This window comes from Simochromis diagramma, unplaced genomic scaffold (genome assembly GCF_900408965.1).
Source record: "Simochromis diagramma unplaced genomic scaffold, fSimDia1.1 OVJJ01000307.1, whole genome shotgun sequence".
In the NCBI taxonomy this organism is placed as follows: Eukaryota; Metazoa; Chordata; class Actinopteri; order Cichliformes; family Cichlidae; genus Simochromis; species Simochromis diagramma.
The window spans coordinates 1,739,888-1,759,329 of NW_024386786.1; the positions used below are offsets into that span (position 1 = coordinate 1,739,888).

The 19,442-nt window shown below is 41.6% G+C and overlaps 2 protein-coding genes, 1 long non-coding RNA gene and 1 gene segment (V, D, J or C); 2 read left to right on the plus strand and 2 right to left on the minus strand.

Annotated features, from left to right (window-relative positions):
- Positions 1–1,791: 1,791 nt before the first annotated feature.
- LOC120728242 lies at positions 1,792–4,532 on the minus strand. The gene is made up of 2 exons (XM_040023052.1): positions 4,419–4,532; positions 1,792–3,650 (listed from the first exon to the last, which is right to left on the minus strand). The coding sequence occupies exons 1-2, from the start codon at positions 4,471–4,473 to the stop codon at positions 3,097–3,099; spliced, it is 609 nt and encodes a 202-aa protein (XP_039878986.1). The 5' UTR covers positions 4,474–4,532; the 3' UTR covers positions 1,792–3,096.
- On the plus strand, positions 3,650–5,066 carry LOC120728244. The gene is made up of 3 exons (XR_005694660.1): positions 3,650–4,475; positions 4,520–4,870; positions 5,043–5,066. It is a non-coding gene; the product is annotated as an uncharacterized LOC120728244 (long non-coding RNA).
- Positions 5,067–10,193: 5,127 nt separating this feature from the next.
- On the plus strand, positions 10,194–10,676 carry LOC120728243. The segment is given in 2 exon segments: positions 10,194–10,245; positions 10,353–10,676. Coding segments are annotated over 2 exon segments (375 nt in total).
- Positions 10,677–15,465: 4,789 nt separating this feature from the next.
- Positions 15,466–18,836, minus strand: LOC120728260 (immunoglobulin lambda-like polypeptide 5). The gene is made up of 3 exons (XM_040023060.1): positions 18,516–18,836; positions 16,707–16,749; positions 15,466–16,014 (listed from the first exon to the last, which is right to left on the minus strand). Exons 1-3 carry the CDS (start codon positions 18,834–18,836, stop codon positions 15,680–15,682), a joined length of 699 nt encoding a protein of 232 aa, XP_039878994.1. The 3' UTR covers positions 15,466–15,679.
- Positions 18,837–19,442: the final 606 nt, after the last annotated feature.

The window sequence follows — 19,442 nt, forward strand, 5'->3', positions numbered from 1 at the left end:
TCGTCTTTAGAGCGCACAAATTTCAGCGACAGGTCGATTCCATTAAGTAACAGTTTTTCTTGAAAAAACAGGTCTGCATGTACTGGTGCAATCAATTCAACAATACTGCTATTTGCTGTGTAGCCACCTCTGGTCACCAGACCCTGGTTCTCTCCTTCTATAGATGTGTCATTCATGTGTGATGATGTATCCTTACAGAATAACCCGGTGCTGAACTGTGTGTCTAAAGTGTCCTTATTATAATTGATAAGACATTCTATCACACCTCTGTATGGATATGTATTGGATGATTGACTAATGAGCCGGTCTCCCAAATTAATATCGACTTGACTAAATATGCTGCATCCAGGATAATTAATAAATCCTACATTAGCGTCCCTAGCCAGGTTTGAGCCATCAGCGTTTGTGATTCTCACCCGTGTGTAGATATATGAGTCATTTAGATCCAGGTAATCTTCACCCGAAGATGAGATGTAAAACTCGATCGGCCCTCCATCAGTGATTGCAGATACAGGTGGGATTTCAATAAATGTACTTTTCTCAATGCTAGTCTGTGTGTATGGGACAGTAAAAAGATCGAGCTCTGTTTTTACACATTCTCCAGAATGACTGTGTAACAGAGCCATTTAGAATATGTCTAACGCTGCAGTTTTTGAACGACTGGTTCTGGGTCTTTTCACTCTGCGTGACGGTGTCCGTTTGGTGGCTCTCCTGCTAGGTTTTGTGGTTTTACGCTTTTTAGACAACGGCTGCCCTGGGGGTGGGGTCTTAGATGGTTTGGGCGTATACACATACAAGCCGTTACCGTCCTGCTTAGTGGTTGAGGGTCTGGTTATGTTGGTTATGACATCAGACACTATGCCCGATGCGGCTGTTTTTAGGTGTGGTTTGACTATGCTGACTCCTTTTTTAAACAGCGGTACTGCAAATCTAAACAAGCTACGGAACAACCCACCCAGACCTGTCCCATATTGTGTACTGGTCCCAACATACCCTCCGAGCTCTCCACCAGCCTGTGATAAGTAGTATTTTACATATTTTGAGTCATCAGTGTTGTAGACGGCCATCCTTTTTTTCAAAAATGCTGGGTTATCGGTCGGAAGTGTAACTTGACAAACACTTTGCCGTATAAAAAGGGTATGTGTTGATTTCGATCGTCTTTCAAATCAATTTCTATGTCGTCGATTAATGTCTTTGACACAGGTGTGTAGTGTGGGCTGTCAAATTGTAGAATAGGCAAGCAGCGGTCATCGTCTGTAATATTTATAGCTCTTAATAACCTCGCGTGGGCGTCACCCACAAGCTGGTAATCAACGATATCTGCATAAATAAAGATGTTATATTTTCCCCCGTATATGTCTGCGGGGTGCGGGGCATATGTGTTTTTATAATGAAGTACAAACGGGTCTCCTGTTTTGAATCCTAGGATTTCCGCCAGTCTCCCTCTGAATGTGAGAATAGTCCCCCTAGGCCCCATAACACAGGCATGGTTACTAACTGCATTGTACTGCATTTTAATGTCACCAGTGGCTTGGTGCTGCTGACATTTAAAATTAAATTCTTTTATTATCTGTTCCACAGATGCATAATGGCCCACAGACAGTTCGATCATGGTTACGGCTATGGTTCCATCTTTGACTGGGTCATGAATTTCCACTTCCGAATCTGATTGTGGAAAAGTCCGCCATATGCGTGGGTACTGTATCTCTATAACAGCGACCTCATACGGTTGATCCAAAACAATAGGTTTTGCTAGCTTTGTTCTAAAATTAGATATCTCATTACCCGGGTAAACATGTGCTGAAGCATTCGAGAAGAGGCTTACATAGAAGCCTGCATTGTTGTTCTTTTTATTCATGCTTTCTCAGTCTATGCTCAGTGTTGAATGAATGTATGTAGAGCTGTGTCATCTGAGTTAATTACGCCTCAACGATGTCTTTTTCTGGAATCCACGAATTAAAGCTGTTGGGCCATCCTAGCCATTTCACTAGCACCTGCTTTTTCCGACCCACTTTTTTTCTAGCCAATATGTTTTCAATTTTAAATGTTTTGTTTTCATCAACAACCACACGTTGTATCTCAGGCTCATAAAATGACCCTTTCAATACCTCTCCTGCTAGATCCACTAGTCTGTACACTGGGGGCTGTCTCCCTATACGTTCCTTGACTGTGAAAATCTCATCGGTGTAGGTCTGCTCGTATCCTTTTCGAAACTTTCCTCTCAGTTTTGATATTCGTACAGTGTCACCGATATTAAATTTAAAGTGCAGTTCCCTCTGAGGCCTCGTTTTGTACAGCGCGTTAAAGACCGACTTCTCATTATGCTTATTCACCTCTGCCGGAGCCATTTGGATAGATCTGTGATAAGCATTGTTATATGCTTGTGTGAGATCTGGTATGACATCTACATATCTCCGGGAGTTGGCTGATGTTAAGTACTTCCACATTCTACCCTTGAAGCTACGATTGAATCTCTCGACAATACTGCATTTAACCTCGCTAGCTGTTGAGAAATGCTTGATATTATATCGCTTCATTAGCTGTTTAAAAGTTGCATTATAAAACTCTTTGCCTTCATCTGTTTGTAGTTTCACAGGGATCCTACCCTCACTAAGTATATCCTCAAAAGCAGCTGATACAACAGTCCCTGTCTTGTTTGTTAGACATCTAACCCATGCGTATTTTGAGAATACATCTATACATGTTAGCAGATATCTCACATTATCATTATCTGCCACATATTCACACATGTCAACCAGATCGGCTTGAAACTGTTTGTCGACCCCTGTCACCAATACTCTATTTCTGGGGAAATGGATCCTCGCAGGTTTGTGGAGTGTGTAAGTGTCGTCTTGTTCTAAATAATGTTTGACCTGAGATAGTGGAGGTGTTACATCTGATGCCTCCCCTGCTGCTATACGTAGCTTATTTAAACTGGCCAACCCCGCAGGATGGGCTGGATCATGATATATTTTATGCAATGTGCTTTCCATGATTTACAAACCACAAATGACTAAGATGTTGATGTTAACAAGTCTTTTTATTTAATTTTCACAAAGACACAATCACAGACAATGGATACTCGGACACCCCACATTAAACCAGATGTAACCCAGCCCAGTAGTTTCCAATCATGCGGAGCATGGCTGGTTTAACACGGCGGGCACAAGTACTTGCATCTAGCAGGTGCCCAATGTTGTCATTAATGGCGCATACTATATATCGCTCTGATCTCAGTTCACACATGATGTGTTCTGCAACTCTGCGGATTTGTGTTCCAGACCCATCTGCAGTGGATGAGCGTACAAACAGCCGGATGGCAGGGATGAATCGGTCAGTCTGGAGCCTTATCATCACATCATCATAGTAGGTGTCGAAGAAATACTCAGACAATTCCTGCAAGCAGCTGTGTTGCACCTGACTGGGGTGGCCTGTTTGGCATCCGTAACATGTCTCTTGTACAAACTCATTCAAAGCCAACATTAACAGGTGGAGAGTTGCGAGTTTGATGTCGATTACAGTTTCATCCCACAGGTCTGATATGAAGGGGTCCTGCGAGCATTGTGGTGAGGGTGGTGGAGTCTGGGGGATCGGGATTAGCAGCTCTGTTGATGGTGACTCCAACAGGTCCCACGAGGGCGTGTCATTCTCTGTAAAATGAAAACCACAAGCTCTTAATTTGTCACATAGATACACACTCAACCCCACACACCCGCACATTAAACCTACCAGTTTATTGTTTAGCTGTCGGAAGGTCTTATGATTTTAGGTTTACACAGGGTACCAGGCAAACCAGTCTTCAGACAACTCGCCAGATCGTCAAAAACAAGGCGCTTTCTAATACTCTCGTACGCAGTGTTGAGTCTGTCCCTCTTGATCGCGTCATCAATCTGGCTAAACAGACGCGACAAACCTCTCCAGTCGCACCACTGTATAAAAAAACAAGTCCTTAAACCATCTTGTGCGCTCTTCGAGGTTTAGAGGGTATGGATTTAACCTCCAGTTTTCAAGCCCTCTGGAAGCAATAAGACTATCCCTGTCATCACATACACTGAGGAAAATAAAGTTGTCGGGGTTGCGATTGAAACGATCAGCCTCAACCCTGTAAAGCTCAGGGCCTGATGCACTGTTCCACTGGGAAACATACAGCAGCTCTGGGAAACCCACATTGTCCAGGTCCGCACACACTACGGTGCGGAAGAGCTTCCAGTTTTTAGTAGACATGACTTGGGCTTCCCCCCAAAACAATCCCTCACCACAATCTACACTAAGCACAACTGTCCCTTCGGTATATTTAATGGCATACACATACCCTTCGACGCCTCGATATTCTAACTTGAATACAGTTCCATCTGCGGCGTTTCCACAGCGTTGCTTTTTACGTTGAGGACCCCGACTGCATACTCCTGAAGACATACCTATAGTGCCTGTGGCATGGGCGATGTCCTGGCTGGGTGTCATTCCGAGCTCCATAGGTCGATGCGTCGGGGATCCTTAGCGCGATGTGTCGGTGCTCTAGGTCGATGCGTCGGGGATCCTTAGCGCGATGTGTCGGTGCTCCTCAGGCCGTGGCGGTGATGCTCTTAGAATGTGAAAGGATCACTTTTATACCCATACAACCTAGCACATCCCACTAGGAGGAGTCGTTCCCGCCCAGAGGGTATGAACAAGCATAACCGGTAGCACACCTGAACGCGCATGCGCACACACACGAAACTGGTCAAATCGGTGGTCAAACCGGTTGTCAAACCGGTTTGGTTGGCCGCCATCTTGGACTAGTGCCATCGTATTACTGAACGCGCATGCGCACACGCACGAAACCGGTCAAACCGGTTGTCAAACCGGTTTGGTTGGCCGCCATATTGGACAGGTGCCATCGTATTGCTGAACGCGCATGCGCACACACACGAAACTGGTCAAACCGGTTTGGTTGGCCGCCATCTTGGACTAGTGCCATCGTATTGCTGAACGCGCATGCGCACACGCACGAAACCGGTCAAACGGGTTGTCAAACCGGTTTGGTTGGCCGCCATATTGGACAGGTGCCATCGTATTACTACTGACAGTCTTCAGCAAAGTGACAGATCTGGAGTTCTGTCTGACAAAACTGTTTCGAAGAGTTGTGAGATTCAAGTGGATCAACAAAGCAACAAATCCCTTTATTAGAGTAGAAACAACAGCAGTGTGTATGTGTGTATAAAAACAACGAGAAAGGCTAATTTGATTGGGGAAAAGCATCACTGATTTGAAACTGCAGCAAACTGACAGAAAGTGTAATATATGTTGGAGGTGGATGGTACTGGAGGAAATCATGTTGTATCATGTTGTTTGAACCATATTTAATTTTGGATCACAGCCATCTTAATGGTCTCCTATAGCAACATTTTAAAATTGACATTATCATCAGAAACTTTAATAATCAACAACATCGCAAACAAAACCAATAAAATGTTATGCTTAATTTAAAAATGTGTTTCCAATAAGTCAAACAGCATGTCTCACTCAATAGTACTTTACATACAGTGAGTATAACTGCATTCATACAAATAATATGTGGTATTACATTCTTTCCAAATACCAGCACAGTGGCACAAGTGGTTTAGAAAACACTTTCTCCACAAAGTCTCTTGTATTCCCACTGTGAAGCTTTCAGTTAGGTCACATGATCTTCACCAGCAAGTAGAATTTACTCAAAAAAGTTACTTGAATCAATGTAACTGTACAAATGTAAGTGTGACCCACCACTGTACACCATCATAAAGTCACTGACTAAATGCTTTGTATGAAATATTTAATACTACAAACATGAACGAAGGAATTCAGAAAAAATATGAATTTTCTACATCTCTACATCTTAGCAAAAAGCAACTGTTAAATGAACTTGTTTCAAATATAATCAGTTAGTAGTTCTTCAGAACCCATCAGGATCTGCGTGGGGTACAGAATGTTGTAAAAACATGTAGTGAAGTCCAGACCTTTACTTTTTCACATTGTGCCTTTAAACTTGGTCAGATGATTTCCATAGAGAGGCACTTTGCATCAGCAGCACCATGCTCCAGTGCTCTGGGAGAGTTTATAGTCCTGAGAGTTGAACACTGGATGACTGACAGCTGTCCTTCATCACAACAGAAGCCACAGAAATCCTCCTCATCAAAAACATGACTTTGATCTGCGTCCTCATCTGGACTCTCCTCTGCTGCTGCTTCACAGGTAAAGTCCAGAGAATCAAACTCCTCTCCTCTATCAACATCTGTCCCTCTGAAATGAAGCCCACAAAACCATGAAGCTGCTTTATGTTTTTGTCTCTGTGTCCTCAGAGTCCAGAGGACAATATACAGTGACTCAGCCTGGAGCAGTGAGCTCTGCTGTGGGAGGAACTGTGAGCATCAAGTGTACGACCAGTCAGAATGTTAATAGTAATTGGTTATCCTGGTACCAAAAGAAAGATGGAGGAGTTCCTAAACTGCTCATTTACCTTGCTAGCACTCGACAATCAGGGATTCCAGCTCGTTTTACAGGCAGTGGATCAAACTCTGACTTCACTCTGACCATCAGTGGAGTCCAGGCTGAAGATGCAGCAGTTTATTACTGTCAGAGTTATCACTACATCAGCAGTCAGGATGTGTTCACACAGTGAAAAACAGTCGTACAAAAACCTCCCTCAGTCAGACTGAACAGAAACTGAAGTGACTGCTGCAGCTGGAAGATACTGCAGAGACTGATACAGTTCACTGAGGACACACACACACACACACACACACATACACACACACACACACACACACACACACACACACACACACACACACACACTTATCTAAGACAAAGTGAGACAATGTGTGATATGTAACATGTAATCCTAATGACTTTCTACCTCACCTACACCGCTTCTCTGAGATTTTAAGCACTTTCGGTCCCTAGTTATAACAAATAGTTATTAAAGTTACATAATTTTCTCAAAGATCAATAAACTTTTTGGCTGACGAAAACAAAAAATGTGCATGCTTGCACTCTCTGTAATGTACAGATTTCTGTACACAGTTTGGGAACAGGAATCAGTCAACCCAACCACTCAGCAGGCACCTGTGAGGGATGAGAGAGAAACACCCACACATACATCCTCTGATGGGAAGAGTCTGTCACGGCGGGGTGCGCTGGTGTGAAGAATGAGGTAGACCCAGATGAAGACACGGTGGAGACAAAACGTGGTTTCAAAAATAAAGCGAGCCTTTATTGCAGAAGAAAAAACATAAAACTAGGGAAACTAAGGAGACGATGAACACTGTGTTAACAGAAGGCTGTGACACTCAGTGAAAGAACTACAACAAAACTATGAACACTGAGTAAACTAGGACACACAGCGAAACAATGAGGTAAACCTATGAAGACTGTGGTGAGGTTAACAGACGATCTGACACCGACTGAGCAGAAACACACGGATTAAGTACACATAAGGAATGATCAGGGGAAGCGGAATCACATGGGAAACAGCTGACAACAATTAACATAATGACAGGACAGGGGACGTGAAGCTAAATACAATAAACACAAAACACAAGGATCCTTCAAAATAAAACGGGAAACATAACGAGACCCAGACATGACTGGAACGAGACAAACAAAGAAAACTTGGACATGAAACATGACAGATAAACACACGAAGACTTAACACAGAAAACTTCACACAGGGATGAGACAAATGGGGAGCTTGAAAAATCATGAATTAAAAGTGTAACCCAGGCGTGACAGAATGTAACTCAATAAACTGAAATGAAACTAGACTGAAAGGAATAAGAAAACATCAAGAAACTCAGAATGCTGGGTCACATGACCCAGGACCATGACAGAGTCACCCAAATAAACACACACACATATGACCCACATGATTTTCAATCATAAGAGGGGTAGAAACGTGAAGGCCACAAGTTCAGTCTGTGGATTTTACCTTCAAATCCAACAGCACCTTTAAACTAGGTACATGTTCTTTTATGTCCATGATGATAACATCACGAGATTTTATTCATTTGAATAAAGCTGGAATTCAGTTAGTAATTTTATGATTGCAAAAAAGACATCATCAGCAAATAGTGAACATTTACACTTGATCTGCCCCACTGTCATTTCATAAATACATGACTGTGATCACATAGCTACTGAAACACCTCTGATAACAGCTTCATTTAAAGATACTGATTGTGTCTGTTTGTGTTTCACAAGAACTCATTTGAAGCAAAGGAGCAATAGGGTTTAAAAAATCTCCTTTAGCATTACACATAAACTAATATTTATTATCAAACATTTAAATGTAATAAAAGGCAAGGCAAGGGCAAGCCAAGTTTATTTGTATAGCACAATTCAACAACAAGGTGATTCAAAGTGCTTTACAGAGACATTAGAAACAAAAACAAATAAAAAGCATGATTTAAAATTGATTCAAACAAACAAACAAACAAACTAGCTAATTAACAAACAAACAAAACAGTATATAAAATCAAAACAGATAAAATCAGAAATAGATAAGATCAGTAGTTAGTGTAAGTTTTGAAATTTAAGCTTAAAAGTGTGGATTTGGTGCTTTATTCAAATGCAGCTGAGAATAGGTGAGTCTTCAACCTGGATTTAAATAAACTGAGTGTTTCAGCTGATCTGAGGCTTTCTGGGAGTTTGTTCCAGATATAAGGAGCATAAAAGCTGAATGCAGCTTCTCCGTGTCTGGTTCTGACTCTGGGAACTGACAAAAGACCAGATCCAGATGACCCGAGGGATCTGGAAGGTTCATACTGGGTCAGGAGGTCATTGATGTATTTTGGTCCTAAACCATTCAGAGCTTTATAGACCAGCATCAGAACTTTAAAGTCTATCCTCTGACGGACAGGCAGCCAGTGTAAAGACCTCAGAGCTGGACTGATGTGGTCCACTTTTTTGGTCTTAGTGAGGACTCGAGCAGCAGAGTTCTGAATATGACAAAATCACGGAGCTATTTAAGGTCTTCTCTGTTTCCTCCTTTGTCTTCAAATCTCAGGGTTGGCAGGGTTGGGCCGGAGGACCACCCCCTTCCCATCTGGCAGCCACCTACAACAGTCACTGTGGACCGACAGCGCCTCCAGCTCACTAATTCATCTGGTGGAAGTTAGGGCCAGAAAGAAGGCAGTCTTAAGCGATAGCCACTTCAACTCAGCACTTTCCAGGGGCTCAAATGGAGGGCGCCAAGGACAAGGTCCAGGTCCCAAGGGGGAACTGAGGACCCTGGCCTTTAAGCTGTTAGGTGCAAAGCAGTGTCAGTGTCACTGAGTGCTGAGCGACCAAGGAGAACTGCATCCAAGTTTTCCAAGGGAATGTTTTTTTTTCTTAACTAAGCATTCTGTCATTATCAGTTTTAGTTTTCTTCTGTGGTTTTTCAGGCCTTTTTAGTATCGTGCTGTCCAATGCATTTATTCCTTTTACGAATGAACCAGGTGGTTGATTCGGACGGTCCTAAAGTTTCTGCTCTTATGTTTATTTTGTTATTTCCTGTGGTGATGATCCCTTTGGACCTCATATGGATAGTAATTAATTAACAATACATGCAATTATTTTACTTAAAATCAATCAATCATCTGTTTAATTAACAGGTCTTATCTGTCCATGAAATGGCTTTAAAAAACAAAGACGTATCCTTGTGGCAGTCTGTTCAAATACATTCCAGATTTTAGAAAACTGACTCTGAGACCTTTATTCAGTGGTATGTTAATTTGATTGATCCATTATTAAACAGCATTATGAGACTGGTCCAAATCTGTGTTGGAGTCAGTCTAGGAAAAAAGTCACACCAAAAGGTTCATTGCCTCAATGGTGTCATTGATCACTTTTATAGCAGTAGCTGAATGAATGTTTAATTCTGCTTTTAATCCACATTACCAGATTGTGTATCAGGAGAAGGCTTAAAGGTCCTGGATAAAGTAATAAATAGAATAATAAAAACCTACCAACCCAATTACATCTCCAAACATGTTGGAAACCTGTGAATTCACATTGCAAAGACTAATTATGCAGTCCTGCTGGAGTCAGATGATTTCCATAGAGAGGCACTTTGCATCAGCAGCACCATGCTCCAGTGCTCTGGGAGAGTTTATAGTCCTGAGAGTTGAACACTGGATGACTGACGGCTGTCCTTCATCACAACAGAAGCCACAGAAATCCTCCTCATCAAAAACATGACTTTGATCTGCGTCCTCATCTGGACTCTCCTCTGCTGCTGCTTCACAGGTAAAGTCCAGAGAATCAAACTCCTCTCCTCTATCAACATCTGTCCCTCTGAAATGAAGCCCACAAAACCATGAAGCTGCTTTATGTTTTTGTCTCTGTGTCCTCAGAGTCCAGAGGACAGATCACAGTGACTCAGCCTGGAGCAGTGAGCTCTGCTGTGGGAGGATCTGTGAGCATCAAGTGTAGGACCAGTCAGGATGTCCGGTACTCCAACCGTTTAGCCTGGTACCAACAGAAAGATGGAGGAGTTCCTAAATTGCTCATTTACTATGCTAGCAGTCGAGTATCAGGGATTCCAGCTCGTTTTACAGGCAGTGGATCAAACTCTGACTTCACTCTGACCATCAGTGGAGTCCAGGCTGAAGATGCAGCAGTTTATTACTGTCAGAGTTATCACTACATCAGCAGTCAGGATGTGTTCACACAGTGAAAAACAGTTGTACAAAAACCTCCCTTAGTCAGACTGAACAGAAACTGAAGTGACTGCTGCAGCTGGAAGATACTGCAGAGACTGATACAGTTCACTGAGGACACACACACACACACACACACACACACACACACACACACACACACACACACACACACACACACACACACACAAAGCTATAGTGAAACAATATTTCCAACATAATTACTGGATTGTCCCATTAGCAGCAGGTTCTCTAACTATTGCAAACAAGAGCTTAATAACATCTAAAACTAGACGGCGTTGTTTGAAATGTGGAAAGAAACTGTCATTTTAATAAGTCACTAACTTTAAGCTGATATTCATGTCTAAAGTTGCTTTAGTAGTTAAGTGATAAGACTGAGTTTGTGTACCTGGCCAAAAAATAAATATATATTTAGTGTAAGAATGAATAAGATTACAGACTTTGTTTTACAGACTCTTCACTTCATGGTGACTTGACTATATTATGACTCTTGTTATTTTACAGGAGATGAAAAAGTGTGTCTGTGTTTTGTCAGGCTTGTCAGTGATCATTGCTCATCTGCCTTCACACACATATGACCTTGAGTGAAATCCCCTTCTTAATCCAGAGGGTGATGTCAGCCCACCCTTTGCAACTATAACAGCTTCAACTCTCCTGGGAAGCCTTGCCACCAGGTTTAGGAGCAGGGCCGGCTGTACGCTGGGGCAAGAGGGGGCCACACCCCTTTAAGCCAAGCTTTTAGAAGTTGAGAAAGAAAATAATAGATTGCCCACAAATTGAATATCGACAAGACAAGTTTCAGTCTGGTAGAGACGTGTTTCTTTCTCAATCCCACAAGCACCACTGTGAGCCTGTCTGCTGCACAGAGCCGACTCGAGGACCTGTGTCAGTAAGACCCAACACAAAGCCCCGCCCAGTTTTCATCTCTGCACTCAACAGTTTCCTCGTTTCATACAATGATGTAATCACAGCGATTTTAGTAAAGATTATTTACTTTTGTTACATAATAGAAAGAGGAATTTGCTGATCTTGGCCCACGAGAAAAAAATCCATAACAAATAACTTGGATATGGATAAATCTGTAAGAGTTTTTGGAAAGGGAAACAGGAGACTGTTGAATTAAGGAGAAAGGAGAGTTGAGCTGTACAGCTGCAAACAGAGTTGAGTTCCTTACAAAACAAATAAGCTTAAAACAAGACGAAATCTGTTGTGTTCTACAAATTAATTTGAGAATTGTAGGAAAAGACATGAATTGTTTTTTCTAATAACTTGGCCTACCCTTTTTAGTTTTGGTAATATTGGCAGTAGTGAGAAGTGCTATTGTTGGGTTTGAATATTTTTAAAATAGGCCATCCAACTCAGGTAAATGTCATGTTTTTAGTTGTTAGAATCTGATTAGCAATATTTTATTTTACTTGTTGTTGTTTTAATTTTCCGTTTTTAAGGCACGCAAACCCCCTGATGACGTTAAGGTGGCAATTCCTCAGGGGGGGAAACTAAAAGTGCAATCAATTACATGACAAACACAGTTATCCAGAGCAGAAGACTCATCACTCTAGAGAACACGTCTACACTGCTCTAGAGTCTGAGCTGCAGAGACTGATGCAGTTCACTGAGGACACACACACACACACACACACACACACACACACACACACACACACACACACACACACACACACACACACACACACTATTAGATAAACATGTAGGAGTGTAACACAATCTGAACTTGCAAAGTTGAGAAAATCTAAAGTGCTGTACAATAATAATAACTCACTTTCACATATTTTTCTCAATAGAAGGAAATATCTAAGGAATAATGATCAGTCAGTTATTTGTCAATGATGGAATTTGAATCACTAATCACTGTACCTGCTGCGGAGACTCAGGTCGTTTGGAGTGGAGGGCCCACTCCTGAAGACCTTCTATGACTCTGTTGTGGCTTCTGCTATCTTTTATGGCGTGGTCTGCTGGGGCGGCAGCATCTCTGCTGGGGACAGGAAGAGACTGAACAGGGTGATCCGAAGGGCCAGCTCTGTTCTAGGATGCCCTCTGGACCCAGTGGAGGTGGTGAGTGACAGGAGAACGGCGGCTAAGCTGTCATCCTTGTTGGACAATATCTCCCACCCCATGCAGCAGACTGTGACAGCACTGAGCAGCTCCTTCAGTGGGAGACTGCGGCACCCACGGTGTGGGACGGAGAGATTTCGCAGGTCTTTCCTCCCCACTGCTGTCAGACTCCATAATAAAGACTTTAACTGATCAAGCACACACATCCATACATATGCAATAATACTAAGTGTAATAATCCTTTCTGTCATCGTTGTAATTTTTACTCAGTTGTATATAGTATTTGTATTTGTATTCTATTTTTATCTTATTGTATATTTATTTTATTTTATTCTACTGTATATAGTATTTTATTCTATTCTGTACAGTTGTGTACTGTATTTATCCTTATTGTATTCTAATTTTTGCCTCATAACTTTTGCACTGTCCACTTCCTGCTGTGAAAAAACAAATTTCCCACGTGTGGGACTAATAAAAGTTATCTTATCTTATCTTATCTTAAATTCTTATCAGTTCGCATCTTTAATTTTGAATCAACTTTTCAGGCAGTTTTTAGGATATCCTGATAATAACAAACTCCAGTAGTCCAGAGTCAGTCAGATGATTTCCATAGAGGCACTTTGCATCAGCAGCACCATGCTCCAGTGCTCTGGGAGAGTTTATAGTCCTGAGAGTTGAACACTGGATGACTGACAGCTGTCCTTCATCACAACAGAAGCCACAGAAATCCTCCTCATCAAAAACATGACTTTGATCTGCGTCCTCATCTGGACTCTCCTCTGCTGCTGCTTCACAGGTAAAGTCCAGAGAATCAAACTCCTCTCCTCTATCAACATCTGTCCCTCTGAAATGAAGCCCACAAAACCATGAAGCTGCTTTATGTTTTTGTCTCTGTATCCTCAGAGTCCAGAGGACAGATCACAGTGACTCAGCCTGGAGCAGTGAGCTCTGCTGTGGGAGGAAATGTGAGCATCAAGTGTCGGACCAGTCAGAATGTTCATGTTTATAGCACTTTCTTCAACAGCTACCCCTCGTTAGCCTGGTACCAACAGAAAGATGGAGGAGTTCCTAAACTCCTCATTAAGTATGCTAGCACTCTAGAATCAGGGATTCCAGCTCGTTTTACAGGCAGTGGATCAAACTCTGACTTCACTCTGACCATCAGTGGAGTCCAGGCTGAAGATGCAGCAGTTTATTACTGTCAGAGTGCTCACTACCCTAACAGTCAGTGGGTGTTCACACAGTGAAAAACAGTCGTACAAAAACCTCCCTCAGTCAGACTGAACAGAAACTGAAGTGACTGCTGCAGCTGGAAGATACTGCAGAGACTGATACAGTTCACTGAGGACACACACACACACACACACACACACACACACACACACACACGCACACACACACACACACATTTGCTTCCAATCTAAAAATAGTTTCTTTTTCTCTTTTCCCTAAAAATTAAGTAAAAATCAGTCAACATGTTCAACAAGTCGAATAGTTATAGAGAAAACTCATTGTGACCTTTGACCTCCATTCCATACTAGAACCACCATAATATCATCTATGATTTGTTAAATTTTAACAGTTATCAGTAAAATAAGACCTTTATGTTAAAATATATGAAAATAAAATCAATAAATATCATACAGTTCAACATAAAAATAAAGTTTAATTCAAATAATCTAAACATAAATTTGAGGCTCAAAAACAAACACTCTGTTTACACAGTGAAAATCTGTCGTACAAAAACCTCTCAGCTGAAGAGGAACTGATCTGAAGCAACAGCTGCAGAACAAACTAAAAGACTGGGAGGAACGATTACTTTAATATTTACTGTGGAATTTCATTTGTGTGCACTCACAGTTTAACATTCATAAACTTATTGAATACGTTGTTAGTAACATGAAAAAAAAATGAAGTGGTGTCCCCGAATAAAAAGATAAATGTTTAATGAGTCACAGAATACAGACACAACACTGGCTCCAGATGTTTAACACATTAACATTATTTTTAGATGACTGATGTTCTCTGCAGCCCATCAGTCTGACTCATTCTTAGTTTCTACATTTATAACAATAAGTTCAGATGAAAAGACGTAGCTGGAAGGTCCACAAAGAAAAAAATGTTGTTTTTGCTCATTAAAGATTTTTATATTAATTTAGATTTTTAGTTGTCTCGCTGCCTTCTGTGAGTTACTCAGCCTCTGTTTTGTGTGCTTTAAATCTCCTTATCTCCACCTCATCCTGACAATTAGAGATCCTCAGCTAAGTCTCCACCTGCTTCACCTCTGCCACCACCAGCTTCTAGACTCTTCTCTGCTTTGTTGCCTCGTCAGAGTTTCACTGCCAAATAGTTCATTAATCAAACTTCAGTAAATCTTCACTTAAACTTGATTTAAATGATCTCTGTTTAAACATACAGATGACACCCTGCTCTTTAATTTTACTTATTAGGTTTTAGATCAGATTAAAATGTAGATCATAAAACAGCTTTGAGACTAGAAATTATGAAGAGCACACAGATAATCTATGGTTGACATGACCTCAACATCTTATAGAGAAATATTTAATATGTGGATTAAAAAATATATTTAACCATTTTCACTGCACATTACACTTCATGTGTCTGTTTACATTTTTATTTTGGTCTGGTTTAATAAATATTACAAAATCTTAATTTTTTAATGTGCATTTATTAAACTCACAGAGTCAAAGAACATGTTTTCTCGGTACGTTTTTATTCTTTTAAGAGTTTGAAATATCAGCTTTACAACAGACACAAAAGGATGAAACTAGAGGAGATTGTTGCTCTGATTGTTGTCATTATGAGATGGAAATATGACTGTTTAATGAGTTTATTTTTTTAAATCTGCAAACAAAAAGAAACAGAGAGAAAGAGGAAAAACAGCATGAAAGACTCAGTGATTGACATCAGGACTGGGAACACTGGTCTCTCCTCAGTATCTCTGAGACCAGAGACTGGGAGCCCTGGGTGGCCTCACAGGTCACAGAGCCCACCTTCCCCCACTGGTCTGCAGTGAGCGTCAGGGTGCTGCTCCAGCTGTAGAGGCCGTCATTCTGCAGCACTCCAGGAGTCCTGCTCTCCTCCCCTCTGATGCTGCTGCTGCCACTGCTGTCGCTCGTCTTCCAGGACAGATTCCAGTCTGAGGGGAAGCCCTTGTTGGCCACACACATGAGCGTGGCCTTCCCCTGCTCCAGCTCCTTGTTGGAGGGACCCAGCACCTTCAGGGCGGGGCGGGTATCACCTAGGAAACACCAATCAGCTTAGAGGACAGGAACCACAATTTGATTTTCTCCGTTAAGAAGTTTCTGTCAGGTGTTTTTTCTGCTCCACCAGTCATTCACTCACACATTGTTTCACTTCCCTTTAAGAAACCTCTCATGCATATCAGCACAGAGAGAATCATCACACAGTTTGAGCTGAAATATGTTCAAACTACACTGGAAATAAAAGAAGCAGATGTGGAAACATTTACAGCAGAAGTTTGGCTTTAAAATGATTAGAAGTCTAAATCATGGACGACTGAAGAAATGAGTGGACACAAGCACAGAGCAGCTACTCATTCATATAGATTTGAAATGTTATTGAACAGCTCACATGATTTCAAACTAAATCTGAAACATCTGACACGATAAAAACATCAGAAAGCAAACTTTAACTCATCCAAACAGCAGCTGATGTGGTGGAAATTTACTAACTAATCATAAGATGATGAAGTTTACTCTTGTCTACATATATTTTACTGTGACAGAAATGTAGATTCAACAAGAGAAACTCGCAGAGCTCATCTGAATTAGTCCAGTAAAAAGGACAAACATCAAACACTAAATTATTTTAAATAAAAAAAATACTTTTGTCTCATCTAAGCAGCCTAACAAATAATTATTAAATAAAATGATAAAATATTTAATAATAAACACAGTTTAATTAACTTACTTCCAACATCCAGTCTGGTTCCTCCACCAAAAGTCCACCACAGTGATACAAACTGATTGAGGCGCCGTACAAAAACCTCTGACTGTAGAGAGACACGGCTCTCTGACTCTGAAACAAACAAATTCACCAATATGAATTCTTTAAATCATAATTTCATGACATATTATTATTATAATTATGAAATAAAAATGAATGAAACACAATAAAACAATTTTCCAAAAATGTAATTTGCATTTATTTTAGAGTTTTTATCCAGTTTTGGTCCTCAGTAACCAAAAGGTCATGGCTGTGATATATTGTGTATTTTAGAGTTTGAAAAAATCTAAAATAGTGCTGTCAGCGTTAATCTTGTTAAAATGACGTTAACGCCATAACCACATTAAGATCAAACCTGGACCATTCTTTTGGTCCACTGCAGTGTAGCAGTCAAAAGAAAAGTGAAGTGGCCACAAATGGCCAGGATAGAGCCCAGAGGGTTAATGCATAAAATGTATAAAAATATTATTGATTACAGGGTAATACATTAATGTTAATAGCAACTGTAAGCTTTTTACTTTGAAGTAAGAAGTATAAACAATGCTGTTACTGCCACGGGACCGAGTGGTCTGTACTGAACTGAACTCAGGCGCAGAAACCCAGAGCAGAGACAGCAGATGGTTTAACAATATTTTATTAGGCCTAAGCGCTCCAAATGTAGCAAGGACAAAAAAAACCTAACCCTGCAATTCTGGCTTGGAGGCAGAATAAACAGAGAAAAACAGATAAACACCATATACACATTTAAGTTCAGGTTTTAGCAGAAATAACACGTTACAGTTAGCATGTAAGAGATTTGGGAGAAAATTCTTTACAAAAACATAATTTACCAGACACTTTTATTAGTGACATACGTATCTATTGACATATAACAGACAATTTAGCAAAGGCTAACTAACATCTGGGCAATAAAAAACAGAGCAGAATGTAAGTTTGTCTTTGTGACAAACGCTACAATGTTGATGCAGGTGGAATGAGAGACATAAATAAAGTGCAATATGCAGTAAAGGGAACAATGTGCACTGATGTCAGATAGAGAAAAGTAGTGAAGTGAATTTGTTCAATAACAAGCAAAAATCTAATTGGTTTGAAACTGACCACTAAAAGCTAACCAGAGGTGTCAAAAGTACACACATTGCAAGTTTAGATACCTCGGGGGTCTGACCGTTGTTGTAACGCTAACAAAGTGCCAACATAATCAGTGTAAGCAAACTAGATGATTCCTAGAATTATATAATTATTAACGGCAAATTTACACATGACAGACTCTGTCCCAACCTTTACGATCCACTTGCAAGGTTTCCACAGTCGATGATCCATGCAGGAACGCATTTCCACCTACTGTAGAGATCACGTGTTTCCGGTTACTGTGGAGGTCGCAATATTGCGCTCCCCAGTGGCTGCAGCCCTTCTCTGTGCATGGGGCTGCACGCCGCTAACACGTTAACGATCTAACTGCGCTAATGCGTTGACGCCGTGCAGCCAACGCACGGGGCGATCTGCGTTAACTCGCTAAGAGAGATTTGTGGTGTTAATGCTGTTGTGGCTTCAACGCCATTTTAATTCATACAAAAAGCACATGGCCCAAAAATCAAAAGAATGATAATCAATGAAGTTTCAATGAAGCTCCAGAGGACGACCCGGAGGTCGGCAACACAATAGCCCACGATCAAATAGTTGTGGGGAGGCCTGTGGTGGCGAACTGCATACAAAGCGGTGACGTCGTTGGTGAGGCCATGGCAGAAAAGCCCCCAGTGGCTTGGCTACACACACTCTGCGCAGGTGCATAGCATTGGCTTGACAGGCGTCAGGCACGCTGAATGTCACGGCAGCATGAGAGCCACGAATAGTGGAGCTGCTGGCGACGGATTCGTAACTGAGACGAAGCCGAACCAGCAAGCGCGGGGACTGCTGGCGGGGACGAAGCAGAAACGGCAGGCGTGCAGTCCACTGGCAGCTGCAGCCGCAGTGGGCAGAGTAATCCAGCAAATCCCGGGCTTGGATCGTCTCCTTGGCTCGGACCAGATAGCAGATCAGCACCGAAGCCGACGGGATCTCCAGCAGTTCAGGATTGCCGTGAAGAATCACCTCCATGGTGTTTACTCCCACCAGCTTTGTCCACACATTCGAGGTGCCAGAGATGTATGCTCACAGGTTCCAGAGACGGTGACACCCTCCTCACGAACAGCATCCACTGGGTCCATCTTGCGTCAGATCGTTCTGTCACGGCAGGGTGTGCCTGTGCTTTTTTGATACAGGACCCAAAAGCAGATGATGACAGAGGAGTTGCAGGTTTCAGCAAAAAACGAGCCTTTATTTGGGTTGAGGGCTGAACCAAAAATGAAAACTATGAAAAAACTATGAGAACTGTGACACCGGTGACAATTGTGGTGGGTATAACAGACAACCTGACAATGACATTGTCAGGGCTCGTGGGATGAGCCGTGTGGAATTTAATGAGGACCCAAGATGCAGGCAGCTGAGATGCAGGGGAGTTTTTATAGAGAAGGTGGAGGTACAAACAGAAACGGCAGAGGAGTGGAGGAAACTAAACAAAACCTAAACTGGAAAAAACTAAGAAAACAAACCTGAAGCGCTAACGAACACGGAGAAGTGGGAGCAGGCAGGCACAGAACAAAACCCTAACAAATGGTAAACCTTAACAAAAGATATAACAGAATAAACAAAGAACATAGAATA

Excerpts from the sequence above, each read along its gene's own strand:
- LOC120728242 (XM_040023052.1), bottom strand. The coding sequence starts at position 4,473 with ATGGAGCTCGGAATGACACCCAGCCAGGACATCGCCCATGCCACAGGC. Across the intron at positions 3,651-4,418 it reads CCATGCCACAGGCACTATAG|AGAATGACACGCCCTCGTGG; the intron begins GTATGTCTTCAG and ends TTCATTTTACAG.
- LOC120728260 (XM_040023060.1), bottom strand. The coding sequence starts at position 18,836 with ATGGAGGTGATTCTTCACGGCAATCCTGAACTGCTGGAGATCCCGTCG. Across the intron at positions 16,750-18,515 it reads ATGCTATGCACCTGCGCAGA|CTGTGGTGGACTTTTGGTGG; the intron begins GTGTGTGTAGCC and ends CAGTTTGTATCA. Across the intron at positions 16,015-16,706 it reads AACCAGACTGGATGTTGGAA|GTGATACCCGCCCCGCCCTG; the intron begins GTAAGTTAATTA and ends GGTGTTTCCTAG.